The 21,977-nt window shown below is 51.0% G+C and overlaps 1 protein-coding gene across 1 annotated transcript in view; it reads right to left on the bottom strand.

Moving 5' to 3' along the window:
* Positions 1–5,989: 5,989 nt before the first annotated feature.
* The window catches only part of MOSMO (modulator of smoothened), a 159,086-nt gene continuing 143,098 nt past the window's right edge, over positions 5,990–21,977 (bottom strand). The window contains exon 3 of the mRNA XM_086940819.1: positions 5,990–7,415. Coding sequence (XP_086796945.1) covers positions 7,231–7,415 — 185 coding nt within the window. The 3' untranslated portion in view covers positions 5,990–7,230. The remainder of the gene's footprint in view (positions 7,416–21,977) is intronic.

Genomic DNA, 21,977 nt, shown 5'->3' with positions numbered 1-21,977 from the left:
GTCAAATAATGCAGGCATATTTGACATCAAAAGGGTGCACAAACCAAGAAGAAAAGCACTAAAGTACTTTAGAAAGCACTCAAATTGAAAAAATAGTGAAAAAACCAATAAACCCTTGAAAAGGGAGAGCTCAATGCTCCAGGGTCCTGCTTGCAGGAGCCGGAAAAAAGAACTGAAAGTAAAAGGGACCTGCAGTGCATTCTGGGATACTGTGAAGTTCTGGAAAGTTCTCTTAAAGGCACAGTATCCTGTTGTGAGCCACATAATGGCAGCATATGGGGCTTGTCTGTCCAGGTCCTCTGGACAGGCTTTGCGGTTTGTGGATTTTTGGTGGAATTTCTAGTTGAAGTACTGGACAGTGTAGCCTGGTTTCATAGGCTGCATTATCTGTCTTGAATTCTCTCTTAAGTGTCTGTGCCGTTCTGCATTTTTATGACACTTTAAGAGATTATTTTTGATTGCTCCGGGGTCCACGCACATGGGCGGGACTATTCACTAGATTATGACTATACACAGAGATCCCCTTCTACAGAACCTGGATTCCTTGGAAGCACCTTGTTGAACAATTTGTTAAAGGCCTCAGCTACAGAACTATCAATTGCTATACAACAGCTATTTCTGCTAGTCATGTCCTTGTCAATGGTAAAACAGGAGGTAAAAATGTCTGTCTGTTGAGGGATGAAAAGAATTCGTTTAAGACCTCCTAAACCTAAATATGAAAGTATTTGGGAGGTCAAACTAATCCTTGATCTTTTCAATAACTGGCCGGTTAATACTCTCAATAGAAAAAACCTTTCCATTAAGCTGGCTACTCTGCTATGCCTAATCTCATGCAGAAGGGTCTCTGATGTCAAAGCCCTGGTGATTACGAATAGATCTTATAACATGTTCGGAGTCAAATTTGAGATTTATAGAAGAACAAAGACTATGTCTGATTCAATCTTTTACCCACGTTTTGATTTATGTCCAAAACTTTGCGTTGTGGACTGCATGAGAGAGTATGATCGCGGAATGCTTGCTCTTCACCCTCAGGATGTTAACCAATTACTTTTATCCTTTGTTAAACCCCACAAAGGAATAACCTCGACCTCTATTGCTAGATGGGTTAAGACTGTTTTGAGTTCAGCAGGTATTGACTTAAAGAAATTTCAAGCTCACTCCCTAAGAGGTGCTATGGCCAGTAAATCTTTGGTCTGGAGGTAAGTTAGACGACATTCTCAAAGCTGCTGACTGGTCAAATGCTAGCACCTTTGCACATCATTATTGCAAGCCTACTGAACATACGTCTGATGTTGTTTTACAAAGCTACCAACATGCATAATGTACCCTCCGTTCTTGTAATGAAATAGAGATTCAAATATTACCAGGACTAGAGTATCTGGATTTCATTAAAGACAAGGAGGCTGACATTATCTCTCCCATTCCACCCCTTGGTGGTCTTACGATTTAATACTGTTTTTGTTTCAGTTTATTACTGTACTTTATATTGACAGTACTGGTTTCATCTCTTGTTATTTTAGCTTGATAAGCTTTACACAATTTTTTTAATTCAAGAGATTATTTCTTTCTCTTTTCAGGTAACGCTCCTTAACTGCGTGTCATCTGGCCTTTGGTTTTACCTTCGTTCTTCCTTCTCCTTATTCCTGCTCATCAGATGTTTTGATATTTCAAGATTCATGAACTTATTTTCCTCCACATTTAAAAGAGGCAGATTGTGGATGGCTCATGCCTTTCATGTGTTGCTATTGTTCTATCCTGGAACCTTTTAACATTGTGATGTAAGCAGCTGCTTGGACTGCATTAAAGGAATAATGCATGCATAATGTCAGCCTCCGTGTCTTTAATGAAATCCAGGTTCTCTAGTCATGGTAATATGAGAATCGCAATTACCTCCTAATGTAGTTCACATGACTTCCAGCACTGAATAAACACGTTTTAAGGCCTCAAATTTAGCAATTCGATCATTTTAACTCACTTTTAACCCTACCCCAAATCTTGTATTTTTGTTTCATAGAAACATGAAAATGACTACAAACTTGCTCATTTTAGCTCCAAAAGTGATGATCCACATCACGAGTCAGAATTAGATCAAATATAAGAAAAAGGACCATTAAAGACCTCTAAGAGGCATTTCGTCAGGTCTTGGGTCATATGTCGTTTTGACTTAAAAATTAGACTCTCTTGCTTGAACATGAATTACGTCCAAATGTAGTTCATATCTCTTCCCACAGTGAATAAACACGTGTTAATGCCTCAAACTGAGCAATTCGATCATTGTAACTCACTTTCATCTCCTACCTCAAATCTTGTGGTTTTTGCTCCTTATAACCATGTTAATCACTAAAAACATGCTCGTTTTAGCTCCAAAAGCGATGATCCACAAATAAAAGTCAGAATTAGTTGAAATATGCTATATTTGAAAACGGACCATTTTGGTCCTCTCAAAGGAATTATCAGGTCTCAGGTTATTGATCGTTCAGCATGAAAAATCTAACTCTTGCTTGAACATGAATTCCCTCCAGATGTAGTTCATATCAATTCCCGCAAAAAATAAACACCTTTTAAGGCCTCAAAGTGAGAAATCTATTATTTTAACTCACTTTTAGCCCTACCCTAAATCATTTGTTTTTGCTCCCTAGAAGCTAGAAAAGGACTATAAACATGCTCATTTTAGCTCCAAAGGTAATATTCCACAACCAAAAGTCAGAATTTGTTGAAATATGCAAAATTTTAAAACAGACAGTTTGTCCTCTCAGTGGTATTTCCTCAGGTCGCGGTTCATCGATTGATTCACATGAAAAATCAGAGTCTCTTGCTTGTACATGAATTACCTCCAAACGTAGTTCATATCACTTCCAGAAGTGAATAAACACGTTTTAAGGCCTCAAAGTGAGCAATTGGATCATTTTAACTCTTACCACTACCCCAAATCATGTGTTTTTGATCCCTAGAAGTATGAAAATGACTATAAACATGCTCATTTTAGTTCTAAAAGTGATGATCGACGTCCACAAGTCAGAATTAGTTGAAATATGCGATGTTTGAAAATGGACCGTTTTGACCTCAGAGTCATTTTCTCAGGTCACGTGCGGGTCATTATCGTTTTGCATGAAAAATCAGACTCTCTTGTTTGAACATCAATTAACTCCAAATTTAGTTCACATCATTTCCCACAGATGATAAACACGTTTTAATGCTTCAAAGTGATAAGCCACATACAAGAGTCAGAAATAATTGAACTATGCAATGTTTCAAAACTGACCATTTTGGACCTCTCACAGTCGTTTCCTCAGGTCGCAGGTCATGGATCGTTTTGCATGAACATTAATTAACTTCAAATTTAGTCCATATCACTTCCCATAGTGAAAAAACACGCTTTAAGGCCTCACAATGAGCAATTCGGCTATTTTAATTCACTTTTACCCATACCCCAAATTTTTAGTTTTTGCTCCTTAGAAGCATTATAAATCAATATAAACATGCTCATTTTAGCTCCAAACATGATGACCCGCATCCAAAAATCAGAATTAGTTGAAATATGCAATATTTAAAAATGGACCATTTTGGACAGGTCTGAGCCATTTCCTAAGGTCACGGGGTCATCGATTGTTTTACATGGAAAATAAGACTATCGTTTGAAAATGAATAAACTCCCAAAAATTTGTAGAACACTTCACGCAGTGAATAAACTTGTTTTAAGATCTCAAAGTGAGTAATTGTGTCATTTGTCAATCACTATAAACAAGCTCATATCAGCTCCAAATGTGATGATCCACACCCGAAAGTGAGAATTAGTTTAAGATGCAATATTTGATAACAACCATTTTGTACCTCATGGGCATTTTCTAATGACGCAGGTCATCCATCGTTTTACATGAAAAATCAGACTGTATGGTTTAAATATTCTTTAGATCACTTTCCCCAGTGGATACACATGTTTTAATGCCTCAATGTGAGCAATTGTGTCATTTTAATTCACTTTTACGCTTAACCCAAGTCTTTTCTTTTGAGACACTAGAAGCACCAAAATCACTATATGCTAATTTTAGCTCCAAACGTTATGATCCACATCCAAAAGTCAGCAGCAGTTGAAAGAAGCAATAATTTAAACAACTGATCATTTTTGACCTCTCACGTATTTTCTAAGGTCTTGCGGCATCGATCGTTTAACCTGAAAAATCTGACTTCATCGTTTGAACATGAGTTAGCACCAAATATTCTTTAGATCACTTCCTGCAGTGAATAAACACATTTTAATGCCTCAAACTGAGGAATTTGTTATTTATAATTCATTTTTACCAATACCATAAATCTTTTTGTTTTGTCTTCCTAGGAGTACGAAAATCACGATAAACATGCCATTTAATTCCAAACGTGATGGTTCACGTCCGCAAGTCAGAAGTAGTTGAAAGAAGCAATATTTTTTAAAGAAGTACCATTTTAGACCTCTCTGAAGTGTTTCCTAAGGACGTGGGTCATCAATCGTTTTACAAGAAAAATCAGGCTCTTGTTTTAACACTAATTAACCCTAAATATTCTTTAGATCACTTCCTGCAGTGAATAAACACGTTTTAGGGCCTTGAGGTGAGCAATTGTGTCATTTGAATTTACTTTTACTCCCACCCCAAATCTTGTGTTTTTGCTACCTAGAAGCAAGAAAATCTTTATAAACATGCTCATTTTAGCTCCAAACATGATGATCCACATCCAAAATTTCATATTTGAAAAAAAGATTAATTTGGACTTCCCTGGCTTTTAAGTGAGCAACTGGTAATGTTCATATACTTTCCCCCTACATCAGAATGCTGTTTATATCACTTCTAGCAGTGAATAAACACTTTTTAAGTACTCAGTGAGAATTTTGTAAAATTTCACTTGTTTTCACTCGTACCCAAAATCTTGTGTTGTGTAGATGTAGAAGCACAACAATCAGTATATACTTGCTCATTTTTTGCTCCAAAAGTGAAGACCCACATCCAAAAGTCAGAATTGGTTGAAAAATTCAATATTTGAAAAAGGAGCATTTTGGACCGCTCTGTAGCATTTCCTAAATTTGCAGGTCATCGCCTGTTTTACAAGAAAATTCTGAATTTTCTCAATTTTTCACTTGAACATGACTTCATTCCAAATGTAAATGTAAATCCAGTGTAAATGTAGTGGGTTTTCAGGCTCCTGTTCGTAGTTTTCAGGAAGTGGTAAGCTGTGTTGTCTAAGTTTTCATGGCACAAGGCTACTGCATGTGCTGCAGATACTGAGGATATTATTGCTCATTAATTGCAGTTGTGCAGGCTACACCTTTTGGCTTGCCAGTGTGTGCTATTAAAACAGTTTGGTACTCTAATTTGCTGATTAAACATTACCTAGAGGGCCACTTGAGCAAATGCCAACAGTACTTTGACAGAAGAACGGACATGAATATTTGCACCTTCTCCCTGCGGGCCAGTTTTAAGAGTTATGTTACATCCACGGAAACTGGAGCACAGGAGGGGCACGAGCGGACTCCATGGGGAGAGTGATCTGCATTTCTCTTGCTTTTGAGGAAACACTCTTACTTTGAAGTCAAAGAAAGAAAAGTAAACACTAAGCTCTCTGGGAAGAGGGTCCTGACATTTGGCCTTTGTGCTTAAATGCACAGCAAAAGTGAAAAGATCTAAAGGCGTGTTTACAGAAAGTGAGATCTCGGAAGAATATAGTAAATATGGTTTGGGCCAGTGAATAGACTAACTCAAGCTGGACTGCCCAAAACAAATTTAGCCAGCAAATTGAAAAGAATGAAATGTGAGTTACAAACCGCAGAGCCAATGGTAAGCAATGGGCAGAATGCATTCCCAGGAAGTTTTCTGAATATCTCAAAGATGTCTATCAAAACAGAAGGCTGTGCTGTTTAGTGGGCTTCGACTCAAAAAGGAAACAGCAATGCCCACCAAGGCATCCCTTATGGACAGAAAGCAAAACGTGTGTAATTTCACAAGCTTCAGACAATTGTGAATAAATTAGTCCAACGTGTAATACTTTATTACAGAATCAAGTTCTTTGCACCTTAATAATGCATTTTATCGTCACTAGTGAAATTTGTTCCTTGTTACACAACTCTGCTTACCGTTGAACATGTGGAGATGCATTGCTTGTTAATGTAACAGACAAACCTAGTAGAAAAGAATTGCTGTACAACAATAGCTAATAATTTAAATAGTATCAGTTTCTCAAAATCAAGAATCGAACATTAAATGATATGACCTTGCCTTTTGCCCTCATATACAAATAAATTATCATACAAAGAATTTTAGCTTAATTTAAAATTAAATTGCACCTATAAAGGCATGGGATTATTTGTACCTTTTACAAAACCTGTTAAAATCAAGGGCTGCTACAAAGAATGAGATACTGAAGACTCCCTTTACTACGCGGCCTTCAGAGTAATGGCTTTTTCTATTGAGTTCTAGTTTTGCACACCACAGTGTTTTTGCTGGCAAAGCATTAGAAGTTCTCTTCCAGGAACCGTTTGTATATACACTGTATACTGCATCAGCAAAAAATATAGATTTATATAAATATAACGAACCGCCTCGACCCCCCCACCCACCTCCAGCTGCTCCCACTACACCCACCCCCACCCCTGGCCCCGCCAAACCATGAATGGTCTAGAATGGGGAGGTTCCTACAGCGGAACAGAAAGGAAAAACAAGCGTAGTGTTATTTTACATTACAGGTTTTGATCTATAGGCTTATTTATGCAGTAAATGCAAGGTCCATCAGTTTTGGTAGCAAATGTCATTCAATTCTTGAAGTCACAAAATACACAACTCTTATTCAGTGAGGCCAGCCCCACTTGGACTTGCTTTGCAACCCTCGGCTACCGAAGTTCAGAAACGCATGAACTTCTCAAATTAATGGTTAGAAGTTATAAACAGGAGTAGGTGCAATAATGAAGGGACATTTAGGCTGCTCAGTGTAAAGCATTCTTCGTCACAAGCTCCTCACAGTGCAGACCTGACTGCATTAATATGCGCAGGAGATAAGTCAATGTTGTCTGTATTTGGTAGTGAAAAAGGCTCTCCTTTTTGTATCCAAAGTGCATAGTAAAAACCATTCAAAGCGCTCCTCCTCAGCGACAGTTCAGTAGTCCCATCTCGAGCATCCTTCGGAGAATGCAGAATGCTTTGAGGTCTTGCTTTCCTCCAGAAAAAGCCAGAAAATTATATAAAAAAATGTCACGCAGTTCAGACATCATCAGCCAGGTAAACAAACTTTGCCAGCAAATAGTAGTCCAACTATAGTAAAGAAAATGGATAAGACAAACAGTACATATGATGAGCCAACTACTGTGTTGTGAGGCAATTTATATGGTTGCCCGCCAACTTCATTGATGTAAAATCCTATTGGAAATATCAGGGCGGCCATACAGAAAAGGATCACTGGAAGAAAAAAAAGAGGGAAAGAACAGCACATTAGTAACAGACAACTATTGAACAACATGTATAAGCTTATAACAAATCGGAAATCATTAAATATTCCAGCAGTTTTACTCTAAACCTTAATTCCTCCAAAATTCAACATGCAAGCGGAGAGGGCTGAAAGTACCCAATCCTATTCTTTTAGGCAGATGTGTGTGAAATAATGACTTGCTGTACTTTGCACATTCACTATAACTAACTAGTAAGCATCCGGAGGGCTCCGCCAAATTTTCTGGTGAAAGCAAGAAGAACAGAGGGGTTATAAGACCGTAAAAGAGTAGCACAAAGGTCTATAAATTCACCATTACATTAAACGGGTAAAAGACCTTTTAGTTTACAGAGAAATAAATTAACACCCCTGCCATTGCCGAGATGCCTTATGAACCTTGCATTTCAGTCACCCCATTTAAACGACTCAGGATATCTTAGCAGAAGTCAATACACTAACATGTATACAGAGGACAGCAATGTTGTGTGTATTAAAACAGACTAATAACACGTCAATGATAGTCAGGCCATTTGGTAAACATAATCTACACTTGGCTAGATTATGGCCCGATTGCGAGTGCTGGTTGGCAAAACTAGTTTAACTCCTGCAATAGCATTCTACATCTAAAATCTGCAATTTACAGAGGCTGCAAACACATTCCCACAAACACTCAAGATAAGAACCCACATGGCAAGCACCAACACACGGCCCAAATTGCGTACACACGTGTGTACACCCCCCCCCCCCAACACACACACCCCCCCCCAACACACACACACACACCCCCAACACACACACACACACACCCCAACACACACACAGACCCCAACACACACACAGACCCCCCAACACACACACAGACCCCCCAACACACACACAGACCCCCCAACACACACACAGACCCCCCCACACACACACAGACCCCCCACACACACACAGACCCCCCACACACACACAGACCCCCCACACACACACAGACCCCCACACACACACAGACCCCCCACACACACACAGACCCCCCTCACACACACAGACCCCCCCAACACACACACAGACCCCCCCCACACACACACAGACCCCCCACACACACACACAGACCCCCCCACACACACACACAGACCCCCCCACACACACACACAGACCCCCCCACACACACAGACCCCCCCACACACACAGACCCCCCCACACACACAGACCCCCCCACACACACAGACCCCCCCACACACACAGAGACCCCCCACACAGACCCCCCCCCACACACACAGACCCCCCCCCACACACACACAGACCCCCCACACAGACCCACAGACCCCCCACACAGACCCACAGACCCCCCACACAGACCCACAGACCCACACACACACACAGACCCACACACACACACACAGACCGCACACACACAGACCCCCCCCCGCACACACACAGACCCCCCCCCCGCACACACACAGACCCCCCCCCCCGCACACACACAGACCCCCCCCCCGCACACACACAGACCCCCCCCCGCACACACACAGACCCCCCCCCGCACACACACAGACCCCCCCGCACACACACAGACCCCCCCCGCACACACACAGACCCCCCCGCACACACACAGACCCCCCCCCACACACAGACCCCCCCACACACAGACCCCCCCCACACACAGACCCCCCCACACACACAGACCCCCCCCACACACACAGACCCCCCCACACACACAGACCCCCCCACACACACAGACCCCCCCCACACACACAGACCCCCCCCACACACACAGACCCCCCCCACACACAGACCCCCCCCACACACAGACCCCCCCCCACACACAGACCCCCCCACACACAGACCCCCCCCACACACAGACCCCCCCCACACACACAGACACCCCCCACACACACAGACACCCCCCACACACACAGACCCCCCCACACACACAGACCCCCCCCACACACACAGACCCCCCCCCCACACACACAGACCCCCCCCCACACACACAGACCCCCCCCACACACACAGACCCCCCACACACACACAGACCCCCCACACACACACAGACCCCCCCCACACACACAGACCCCCCCCACACACACAGACCCCCCCACACACACAGACCCCCCACACACACAGACCCCCCCACACACACAGACCCCCCCACACACACAGACCCCCCCACACACACAGACCCCCCCCACACACACAGACCCCCCCACACACAGACCCCCCCACACACACAGACCCCCCCACACACAACCTCCCCCCACACACACACGCCCCCACACACACACACACCCCCCACACACAGACCCCCCCACACACAGACCCCCCCACACACACACACCCCCACCACACACACAGACCCCCCCCACACACAGACCCCACCACACACAGACCCCCCACCACACACAGACCCCCACACACACACACAGACCCCCCCCCACACACACACAGACCCCCCCCCACACACACAGACCCCCCCACACACACACAGACCCCCCCACACACACACAGACCCCCCCACACACACACAGACCCCCCCCACACACATACAGACCCCCCCACACACACAGACCCACAGACCCCCCCCCCCGCACACACAGACCCACACACACACACAGACCCCCCCCCGCACACACACAGACCCCCCCGCACACACACAGACCCCCCCCCGCACACACACAGACCCCCCCCCCCGCACACACACAGACCCCCCCCCCCGCGCACACACACAGACCCCCCCCGCACACACACAGACCCCCCCCCCGCACACACACAGACCCCCCCCCGCACACACACAGACCCCCCCCCGCACACACACAGACCCCCCCGCACACACACAGACCCCCCCCCCGCACACACACAGACCCCCCCGCACACACACAGACCCCCCCACACACACCCCCCAACACACACACCCCCCAACACACACACCCCCCAACACACACACCCCAACACACACACAGACCCCCCCAACACACACCCCCCCACCCACACCCCCAACACACACACAGACCCCCCCAACACACACACACAGACCCCCCAACACACACACACACACCCCCAACACACAGAGACCCCCCCCCAACACACACAGACCCCCCCCAACACACACAGACCCCCCACACACACACACACACCCCCCCACACACACACACAGACCCCCCCCACACACACACAGACCCCCCACACACACACAGACCCCCACACACACACAGACCCCCCCCCACACACACAGACCCCCCCCACACACACAGACCCCCCCCCACACACAGACCCCCCCCACACAGACCCACACACACACACACACACAGACCCCCCCGCACACACACAGACCCCCCACACCCCCACCACACACTCAGACCCCCCCCACACACACAGACCCCCCCCACACACACAGACCCCCCCACACACACACAGACCCCCCCACACACACACAGACCCCCCCACACACACACAGACCCCCCCACACACACACAGACCCCCCCACACACACAGACCCCCCCACACACACAGACCCCCCCACACACAGACCCCCCCACACACAGACCCCCCCACACACACAGACCCCCCCACACACCCCCCCCCCACACACACACACCCCCCCCACACACACACACCCCCCACACACACACACCCCACACACACACACCCCCACCACACACACAGACCCCCACCACACACACAGACCCCCCCCACACACAGACCCCCCCCACACACAGACCCCACCACACACAGACCCCACCACACACAGACCCCCCCCACACACACAGACCCCCCCCACACACACACAGACCCCCCCCACACACACACAGACCCCCCCCACACACACACAGACCCCCCCACACACACACAGACCCCCCCACACACACACAGACCCCCCCACACACACACAGACCCCCCCCACACACACACACAGACCCCCCCCCAAAAACAGACCCACACACACACAGACCCACACACACACAGACCCACAGACACACAGACCCCCCCCCGCACACACAGACCCACACACACACACAGACCCCCCCGCACACACAGACCCCCCCCCCCGCACACACACAGACCCCCCCCGCACACACACAGACCCCCCCCGCGCACACACAGACCCCCCCGCGCACACACAGACCCCCCCCGCGCACACACAGACCCCCCCGCACACGCACACACCCCCCCACGCACACACAGACCCCCCCCGCGCACACACAGACCCCCCCCGTGCACACACAGACCCCCCCCGCACACGCACACCCCCCCCCACACACACACAGACCCCCCCACACACACCCCCCAACACACACACACAGACCCCCCCAACACACACCCCCCAACACACACCCCCCCACACACAGACCCCCCCCACACAGACCCCCCCACACACAGACCCCCCCGCACACACACAGACCCCCCCCACACAGACCCCCCCCACACAGACCCACACACACACACACAGACCCCCCCCCCCGCACACACACAGACCCCCCCACACACACCCCAACACACACAGACCCCCCCCCAACACACACACACAGACCCCCCCCAACACACACACAGACAGACCCCCCCCCAACACACACACACACAGACCCCCCCCCAACACACACACAGACCCCCCCCCAACACACACACACACACACAGACCCCCCCAACACACACACACACACAGACCCCCCCCCCAACACACACACACACACAGACCCCCCCCCAACACACACACACACACAGACCCCCCCCCCAACACACACACACAGACCCCCCCCCCAACACACACACACAGACCCCCCCCAACACACACAGACCCCCCCAACACACACAGACCCCCCCAACACACACAGACCCCCCCAACACACACAAAACCCCCCAACACACACACCCCCACCCCCCCACACACACCCCCACCCCCCCACACACACCCCCACCCCCCCACACACCCCCCCACCCCCCCACACACACCCCCACCCCCGCACACACACAGACCCGCACACACACAGACCCCCCCCGCACACACACAGACCCCCCCGCACACACACAGACCCCCCCCGCACACACACAGACCCCCCCCGCACACACACAGACCCCCCCCGCACACACACAGACCCCCCCCACACACACACAGACCCCCCCAACACACACACAGACCCCCCCGACACACACACAGACCCCCCCCACACACACACAGACCCCCCCCACACACACACAGACCCCCCCCCAACACACACACAGACCCCCCCCAACACACACAGACCCCCCCCAACACACACAGACCCCCCCCAACACACACACAGACCCCCCCCAACACACACACAGACCCCCCCCCAACACACACACCCCCCCCCAACACACACACCCCCCCCCAACACACACACCCCCCCCCAACACACACACCCCCCCCCCCCCAACACACACACACCCCCCCCCCAACACACACACACCCCCCCCCCCCAACACACACACACACCCCCCCCAACACACACCCCCCCCCCCCCACACAACACCCAACACACACACCCCCCCCCCCAACACACACACCCCCCCCCCCCCAACACACACACACACACACACACACACACCCCCCAACACACAGACCCCCCAACACACAGACCCCCCAACACACAGACCCCCCAACACACAGACCCCCCAACACACAGACCCCCCAACACACAGACCCCCCAACACACAGACCCCCCAACACACAGACCCCCCAACACACAGACCCCCAACACACAGACCCCCAACACACAGACCCCCAACACACAGACCCCCCAACACACAGACCCCCCCACACACAGACCCCCCCACACACAGACCCCCCCACCACACACAGACCCCCCCACCACACACAGACCCCCCCACCACACACAGACCCCCCCACCACACACAGACCCCCCCACCACACACAGACCCCCCCCACCACACACCACACACACACAACACACACACAACACACACACACACAACACACACACAACACACACACAACACACACAACACACACAACACACACACAACACCACACACACACCCCCACCCCACACACACACACACACACCCCAACACACACACACACACCCCAACACACACACACACACCCCAACACACACACACACACCCCAACACACACACACACACACACACACCCACACCCCAACACACACACACACACACCCCAACACACACACATACCCTGTTGGACTGGGCCCTTCTGGCAGGTTCACCCCTGAACTTTTTCCCTAGTATTATTAAATAATTATAGTGGTTTCTGGTCTTTGCGCACTTTGACACTGTGGCGCAGTGTGAAGTGCGTGCGCTCCCTGAGTGCGTGTGTGAGATTGGCCTGCCCTCCCATAGTAATGCATGGGGAATATGTGTGTCCCTGGTAGCTCCTGATGCGTGGGGAGTACAGGTGCGAGTTTGGTATGTGCGGACTCATGTGATTAAATGCTGCGCAATGATGTATGTGGCGTGATTGTGTCTAGTGTGGAAGTGCCACTTTTAGAAGTTGGCATGTTTGTGTAATTAGTGTCTGGCGTGTGATTGGCTGGAGCTGGCTGGTGAGCCTGGCTCCATGAGTCATGATGGGTCTGCCCCGGTGGTGAGTGTTGAGATTAGCATGAGTGATGTGAGGGAGGAGTGCACCTGGGACCTGAATAAGGCTGGGCTTTCCCCTCACAATGCTGGCTCCACCCCCTGTGGTGTGTCTGATGTCCCTGACCCACCCTGTGAATAGAGAGAGGGGCTGAGAAAAATAAAAGTGCCCAGGAACCAGTTTTATCTGGTTTGCCCCTTGCCGGCACCTTTAGACAAAGGAATTGTGTGTATAAAAAGATGCTGTGACCGCTTGTAAAATGTTCTTGTTTCTGACTGGAATCTACCAGAGGCTTGCCTCCCTGGGCCCTGCCCAGCCCCTGGATATCCTGGAGGCCTGGTGGACTCTTCTCTTCCTGGATCCTTTTCTGGAGGGGGGCTGCTGCTGCTGGGTGCCAGGAGGACCGCCACTGGGGATTGCCTCCCTGCCTAGGAGGACCCTGTGAGCTGGCTCTGGGCCCACCCTTGCCCCCCCCCCCCCCCCCTCCTCCTCCTCCTCCTCCAAGACTTTCTGGGGACATTTTTGGCCTATATCGCCTGGAAGCGCTTTATTTGTACTCCAGCGCCTTGTAGCACTTTATTTTTTCACTAGCGCTGGGGAGCGCAGTAATTATCCCCCATAGCGCCTTGGGAGCGCTGTCTGTTCGCAGCCGGTGCCCACCCGGCATTTTTCCCGCCTAATTGCCAAATTAAGCCCCTGGCAGGTGCCCACCCGCCAGGAACCTTGCCGCTATTTTTATCTACACCTTGAGCCTACCCCGGATTGCCCAGAGTAAATCACCGCCACCCGCCCGGCATCTCCAGGAAGTCAAGCAGGCCGGGGTCGGGACAAGCGGGACGACTGGAAGCAGTGCAAACCCAGAAGCCCGGAAGCGGACGGGAGCCCACCCCACGCTCCGGTGAGGGAAGAAGAGAGAAGAAGCCCTGAGCCGGCATAAAGGAGCCTGCCGCCTGGTTACCAGGAGGAAGGGGCGCAAGGCACATTGCCGTGCCTGCCCCCGCCTCCACACAGAGGAGTGCTGCAGAGACAGTGCCCCGAAGCGGAAGACCGGAGCAGAGCCAGAGGAACCCTGCGAGCCAGTGAGTGGGGCCCGGTGTGGTTTATGGTAGAGGGGGCGTCGGAGCACATTGCCGGTGCCTGCCTCCCCCAATTCGGGTTCACAAGAAAGGGGGCAGTGTATTTGATTATAGAGCGGCCCCGGTTGACAGCGGGCCGCTCCCACAGACTTTGGGGGCATTTATTGTTTTCAGAGCCCACGAGGCTCTACCAACGTTGCGCTCGAGCCCGAGGCTCCCAGTGCATCCTTCCAGAGCCCACGAGGCTCCCCAGGTGCACTACTTCCTTCGAGCCCACGAGGCTCCGACGCCAGTGGCAAATTGCTTCTTGAGCCCACGAAGGGCTAAGGGGGCACTTCGGTCAAGCCCAGAGAGGCTCAAGGGCATTTAGTGTATCTCGAGCCCCCCCAGAGGGGGAGGCTCCACCGTTCTTGGGCCCCGCCAGTTGTCGAGAGCCCACAGGGGCTCTGGGGGCATTGAGGCATTTGTCTTGAGCCTGAAAGTCTCCACAGTCACAGGGGCATATTTGTTTACAGGCTCCCTGCTACAGCTGCCCAGCACTTAGTGGGCAGCTGCTCCGTTTAGGCCCCCCTGACATTGGGACACAGGGCGTCCTAGCCCCTGAGAGGTCAGTTGGCCTGGGGACTGCCACAGGTTGTGGCTTACATAATTTCTGTGAATTATTCTGTGCTGCACCTCTGAATGTGTTTTTGATGCGTCATGTGCCTTGTTCTTACACCACTGAATGTATGTTTATGCATCGTGTGTTTTCCTTCCCTGCACCTCTGAATGTGTTTTGATGCGTCATGTGCCTTGTTCTTACACCGCTGAATGTATGTTTATGCATCATGTGTTTTCCTTCCCTGCACCCCTGAATGTGTTTTGATGCATCATGTGCCTTGTTCTTACACCGCTGAATGTATGTTTATGCGTCATGTGTTTCCTTCCCTACACCTCTGAATGTTGTGAAGCATCATGTGTAATATGTTCATGCTTATACCCCTAGATGTATGGCGATATTTAGGTGGTTGTTCTTCCTAGTACAGGTGTTGCTAGCGAAGTCCAGGTTCCCTGCGTAATATTCTCCTAAGGTGGTTAGGGTTGGGTAGGTGGTACTTACCTGTTACCAGTAGTTACTGGTTGTGTGCTCTATGTTTCATTTTTGTCCTACAGGGATTATTATTCTAAAATCTACAAGTGCATATTCCCGACAGTGGTCCCTGTGGCCCTGTCCTGTACATAATCCCCTGTAAATTCTGCCCGTGCCCGTTGGCACATTGTAAAGTGTGTGTTTCCATCTAATGTGTTTTGCAATACAAAGGCTATTTTTACATATACTTTGTGTGGAGTTCCTTTTGTGGGAGTCTGGGATGTTGTAGCTGGTGGGTGCGTGCGCAAATGCTTTACACATCGCCTCTGAGATGAGCCTGACTGCTCGTGCTAAGCTACCTAGAGGGTGAGCAGGGGTGGTCTTGGCGGGTGACTTCCTTGCCCTGACGTAGGAATGGTTGTTTGTCTGGCTTTAACGCAAGCCTTAGCCAACCAGAAATCCCATTTCTAACATTGTTGGCCAGCGGTGGGAAATGGACTTGTGTTTGCGCAGTACCACAGCGAAAACTGGCCCCAGTACAAAACTCTGCATTTTAGATAGTCACATGGAAGGGGCTTATTGTTTTTAAGTTTGTTCTAAAAATGTCATTTCTGTGGAAATGTGTTTCTTGTGCACTGTGTGTTAGGTGTCCCTAGCTCGGGAGGGTAAATCATCCCCTAAGTGCAGTGTGTTTTCTGGATTCACCAGAAGGGTGGGATCCAGTGGTAGCAGCGAAAATGTGTCCAGTGCATGTGTCCCCCGTCCCTTTCCTGGAGTAATGGTACCTTTGTCACGTGTGGTCGGGTTGAGAAATTAAGGGTGGTAGAAACTGCATTACCAGTCTGGGGGCGGGGCCTGTGTGGATGAATGGTGTGAGTTCTCTGGATGGGGAGATTGTTGAATACTTGTGCACTCTTGATTTGCTCAGATACCCAAGTTCCGTGTGTTAAACTTTTCCCAAGAACGTCTGCAGAAGTGGAGCCTGCTTTTGATTTCTGTGGTCTGTTTAGAGACAGAATTTTGGAGTTGGTAAGGTTCTGGGAGGAGAGAGACATAGGAGATGGAGTGATTCCAAAAGGAGTGGCTGAGGTGTCTTTCAGCCCAGTGTGGTGGAAGAGGTTCAGTGTAGCCCAGCTAGGTCTCGGTGTAGGGGCTCACGTCCTGTCTCAGAGGAGAAGGAGTGGGTGGGACTGCGTGTCTCCAGGTGCCCGAAACCTAGTCTCAAGGCCTGGAATGTTTATGAAGGGAACGTCAGGTCGGGGGCCTAGGCTGTACCAATAGGCCATTTGAGGAGGATCTCCCAGAGTGTTTGAAGAACGTGGAACATCGGTGAACAGGGTTTCAGTAGTTCTGTTATCTGGCAGTACCGCTCCAGTTGGGAGGGTGCAGAATTCTGGAATGGGGTCAGAGGGAGTCTGACCCCTGTGCATCCAGTGAATATGGATCCCAGGTGGGAGAGTTGTGTTCTGGAGGGTGCTTCAGAAGTAGAGGTAGGGTGGGGCATTCTTGCCCGTGACCTCTGGTCAGCCTGAGGGTGCAGACCCTAGGTTGAAGGATCAGTGGTAGTTTGGAACTACACTGAGAAGAAGGGTGGAGAATGGCTATTGTATGCCAGGGGTTACCACCACCCCACTCTGTGGATTGGCAGGGACCAGTGGTATCTGGGTGGCCTAGGGCCTGGTCCTAGCCGTGGACAACTAAGGAGTACCAGTGGGGTAGCCTAGTTGGGCCTGTTTTTTTTTTTTTTTTTAAAGTATGTGCTTGTCTTGTGGAACAACAGGGCGTAGAACCGGAGGGTGTCCCTGCAGTGCGGGCCCGCGTTCGTGTTCTATCGCCCAAAGCAGGGAAGTCCATCAAAGTGGTGACTGGCCTGCCCTGCGTTTTGGCTGGAAGGGGGTTTTGTTGGACTTGGCCCTTCTGGCAGGTTCACCCCTGAACTTTTTGCTTAGTATTATTAAATAATTATAGTGATTTCTGGTCTTTTCGCACTTTGACACTGAGGCGCAGTGTAAAGTGCGTGCACTCCCTGAGTGCCTCTATGAGATTGGCCGGCCCTCCCATAGGAATGCATGGGGAATATGTGTGTCCCGGGTAGTTCCTGATGCGTGGGGAGTGAAGGTGCGAGTTTGGTATGTGCAACCTTGTGTAATTAAATGCTGCGCAATGATGTATGAGGGGTGATTGCGTCTAGTGTGGAAGTGCCACTTCTAGAAGTTGGCATGTTTGTGTAATTTGTGTCTGGCGTGTGATTTGCTGGAGCTGGCTGGTGAGCCTGGCTCCATGACTCATGATAGGTCTGCCCCGGTGGTGAGTGTTGAGATTAGCATGAGTGATGTGAGGGAGGAGTGCACCAGGGACCTGAATAGGGCTGGGCTTTCCCCTCACAATGCTGGCTCCACCCCCTGTGGTGTGTCTGATGTCCCTGACCCACCCTGTGAATAGAGAGGGGCTGAGCAAAAACAAAGTGCTCAGGAACCAGTTGTATCTGGTTGGCCCCTTGTCTGCACCGTTAGACAAAGGAATTATGTGTATAAAAAGAGGCTGTGACCTCTTGTAAAATGTTCTTGTTTCTGACTGGAATCTACCAGGGGCGTGCTGCTGCTGGGGTCCAGGGGAAGACTTGCCTCCCTGGGCCCTGCCCAGCCCCTAGATATCCTGGAGGCCCGGTGGACTCTTCTCTTCCTGGATCCTTTTCTGGAGGGGGGCGGCTGCTGCTGGGCACCAGGAGGACCGCCACTGGGGATTGCCTCCCTGCCTAGGAGGACCCTGTGAGCTAGCTCTGGGCCCAGCCTTGCCCCCCCCCCCACCTCCTCAAAGACTTTCTGGAGACATTTTTGGCCTATAGCGCTATTTTTCCACTAGCGCTGGGGAGCGCTGTAATTATCCCCCTAGCGCCTTGGGAGCACTCTGTTCGCAGCCGGTGCCCACCCGGCATTTTTCCCGCCTAATTGCCAAGTTAAGCCCCTGGCAGGTGCCCATCCCGACAGGGACCGTGCAGCTATTTTTGCCTACCCCGGATTGCCCAGAGTAAATCACCGCCGCCGCCAGGCATCTCCAGGAAGCCAGGCAGGCCAGGGGCGGGGCAACCGGAAGCAGTGCAAACCCAGAAGCCCGGAAGCGGACGGGAGCCCACCCCGCGCTCCGGTGAGGGGAGAAGAAGCCCTGAGCCGGCACCTTCCATGGGGCTCCCAGGAGTGAGGGAGAGCCCGTGGTGACCGGCATAAAGGAGCCTGCCGCCTGGTTACCAGGAGGAAGGGGCACGAGGCACATTGCCGTGCCTGCCCCCGCCTCCAAACAGAAGCGGAAGACCGGAGCAGAGCGAGAGGAACCCTGCGAGCCGGTGAGTGGGGCCTGGTGTTTATGGTAGAGGGGGCGTCGGGGCACATTGCTGGTGCCCGCCCCTCTCCCCCCCAGTCTGGGTTCACAAGAAAGGGGATAGTGTATTTGTTTATAGAGCGGCCCCGGTTGACAGAGGGCCGCTCCCACGGACTTTGTGGGTCATTTATTGTTTTCAGTGCCCACGAGGCTCTACCAACGTTGGGGCCGGCATCCTTCCAGAGCCCACGAGGCTCCCCAGGGGCACGACTTCCTTCGAGCCCACGAGGCTCCGACGCCAGAGCCAGCTTGCTTCTTGAGCCCACGATGGGCTCAGGGGACACTTTGGTCGAGCCCAGAGAGGCTCAAGGGCATTTGGTGTATCTCGAGCTCCCCAGAGGGGGAGGCTCCACCGTTCTTGGGCCCCGCCAGTTGTCGAGAGCCCACAGGGGCTCTGGGGGCATTGAGGCATTTGTCTTGAGACAGAAAGGCTCCACAGTCACAGGGGCATATTTGTTTACAGGCTCCCTGCTACAGCTGCCCAGCACTTAGTGGGCAGCTGCTCCGTTTAGGCCACCCGGACATTGGGACACAGGGCGTCCTAGCCCCTGAGAGGTCAGTTGGCCTGGGTACTGCCATAGGTTGTGGCTTACGTAATTTCTGCAAATTATTCTGTGCTGCACCTCTGAATGTGTGTTTGATGCGTCATGTGCCTTGTTCTTACACCGCTGAATGTATGTTTATGCATCATGCGTTTCCTTCCCTACACCTCTAAATGTTGTGAAGCATCATGTGTAATATGTTCATGCTTATACCCCTAGATGTATGGTGATACTTAGGTGGTTGTTCTTCCTAGTACAGGTGTTGCTAGCGAAGTCCAGGTTCCCTGCCTAATATTCTCCTAAGGTGGTTAGGGTTGCGTAGGTGGTACTTACCTGTTACCAGTAGTTACTGGTCGTGTGCTCTATGTTTCATTTTTGTCCTACAGTGATTATTATTCTAAAATCTACAAGTGCATATTCCTGACAGTGGTCCCTGTGGCCCTGTCCTGCACAAAATCCCCTGTAAATTCTGCCTGTGCCTGTTGGCACATAGTAAAGTGTGTGTTTCTATCTAATGTGTTTTGCAATACAAAAGGCAATTTATACATATGCCTTGTGTGGAGTTCCTTTTGTGGGGGGCCTGGGATGTTGTTGCTGGTGGGTGCATGCGCAAATGCTTTACACATCGCCTCTGAGATAAGCCGGACTGTTCGTGCCAAGCTACCTAGAGGGTGAGCAGGGGTTGTCTTGGCGGGTGACTTCCTTGCCCTGACGTAGGAATGGTGGTTTCTGCCTGGCTTTGGTGCAAGCCTTAGCCAACCAGAAATCCCATTTCTAACACACACACACACACACCGCCAACACACACACACACACACCGCCAACACACACACACACACACCGCCAACACACACACACACACACCGCCAACACACACACACACACACCGCCAACACACACACACACACACCGCCAACACACACACACCGCCAACACACACACACACACACACACAGCCAACACACACACACACACACAGCCAACACACACACACACACACACCGCCAACACACACACACACACACACCGCCAACACACACACACACACACCGCCAACACACACACACACACCGCCAACACACACACACACACCGCCAACACACACACACACACACCGCCAACACACACACACACACACCGCCAACACACACACACACACACCGCCAACACACACACACACACACACCGCCAACACACACACCGCCAACACACACACACACACACACACCGCCAACACACACACACACACACCGCCAACACACACACACACACACCGCCAACACACACACACACACACCGCCAACACACACACACACACACCGCCAACACACACACACACACCGCCAACACACACACACACACCGCCAACACACACACACACACCGCCAACACACACACACACACACACACACACACACACACACACACACACACACACACACACACCGCCAACACACACACACACACACCGCCAACACACACACACACACACCGCCAACACACACACACACACACCGCCAACACACACACACACACACACCGCCAACACACACACACACACACACCGCCAACACACACACACACACACACACACACACACCGCCAACACACACACACACACACACCGCCAACACACACACACACACACACCGCCAACACACACACACACACCGCCAACACACATACACCGCCAACACACACACACACACATACACCGCCAACACACACACACACACATACACCGCCAACACACACACACACACATACACCGCCAACACACACACACACACACCGCCAACACACACACACACACCGCCAACACACACACACACACACACCGCCAACACACACACACACACACACCGCCAACACACACACACACACACACCGCCAACACACACACACAC

The sequence above is a fragment of the Lissotriton vulgaris genome, chromosome 10 (assembly GCF_964263255.1).
Source record: "Lissotriton vulgaris chromosome 10, aLisVul1.2, whole genome shotgun sequence".
Lineage (NCBI taxonomy): Eukaryota > Metazoa > Chordata > Amphibia > Caudata > Salamandridae > Lissotriton > Lissotriton vulgaris.
The sequence above is the reverse complement of the archived record's forward strand: the minus strand, read 5'-3'. Positions and strand labels throughout refer to the sequence as shown.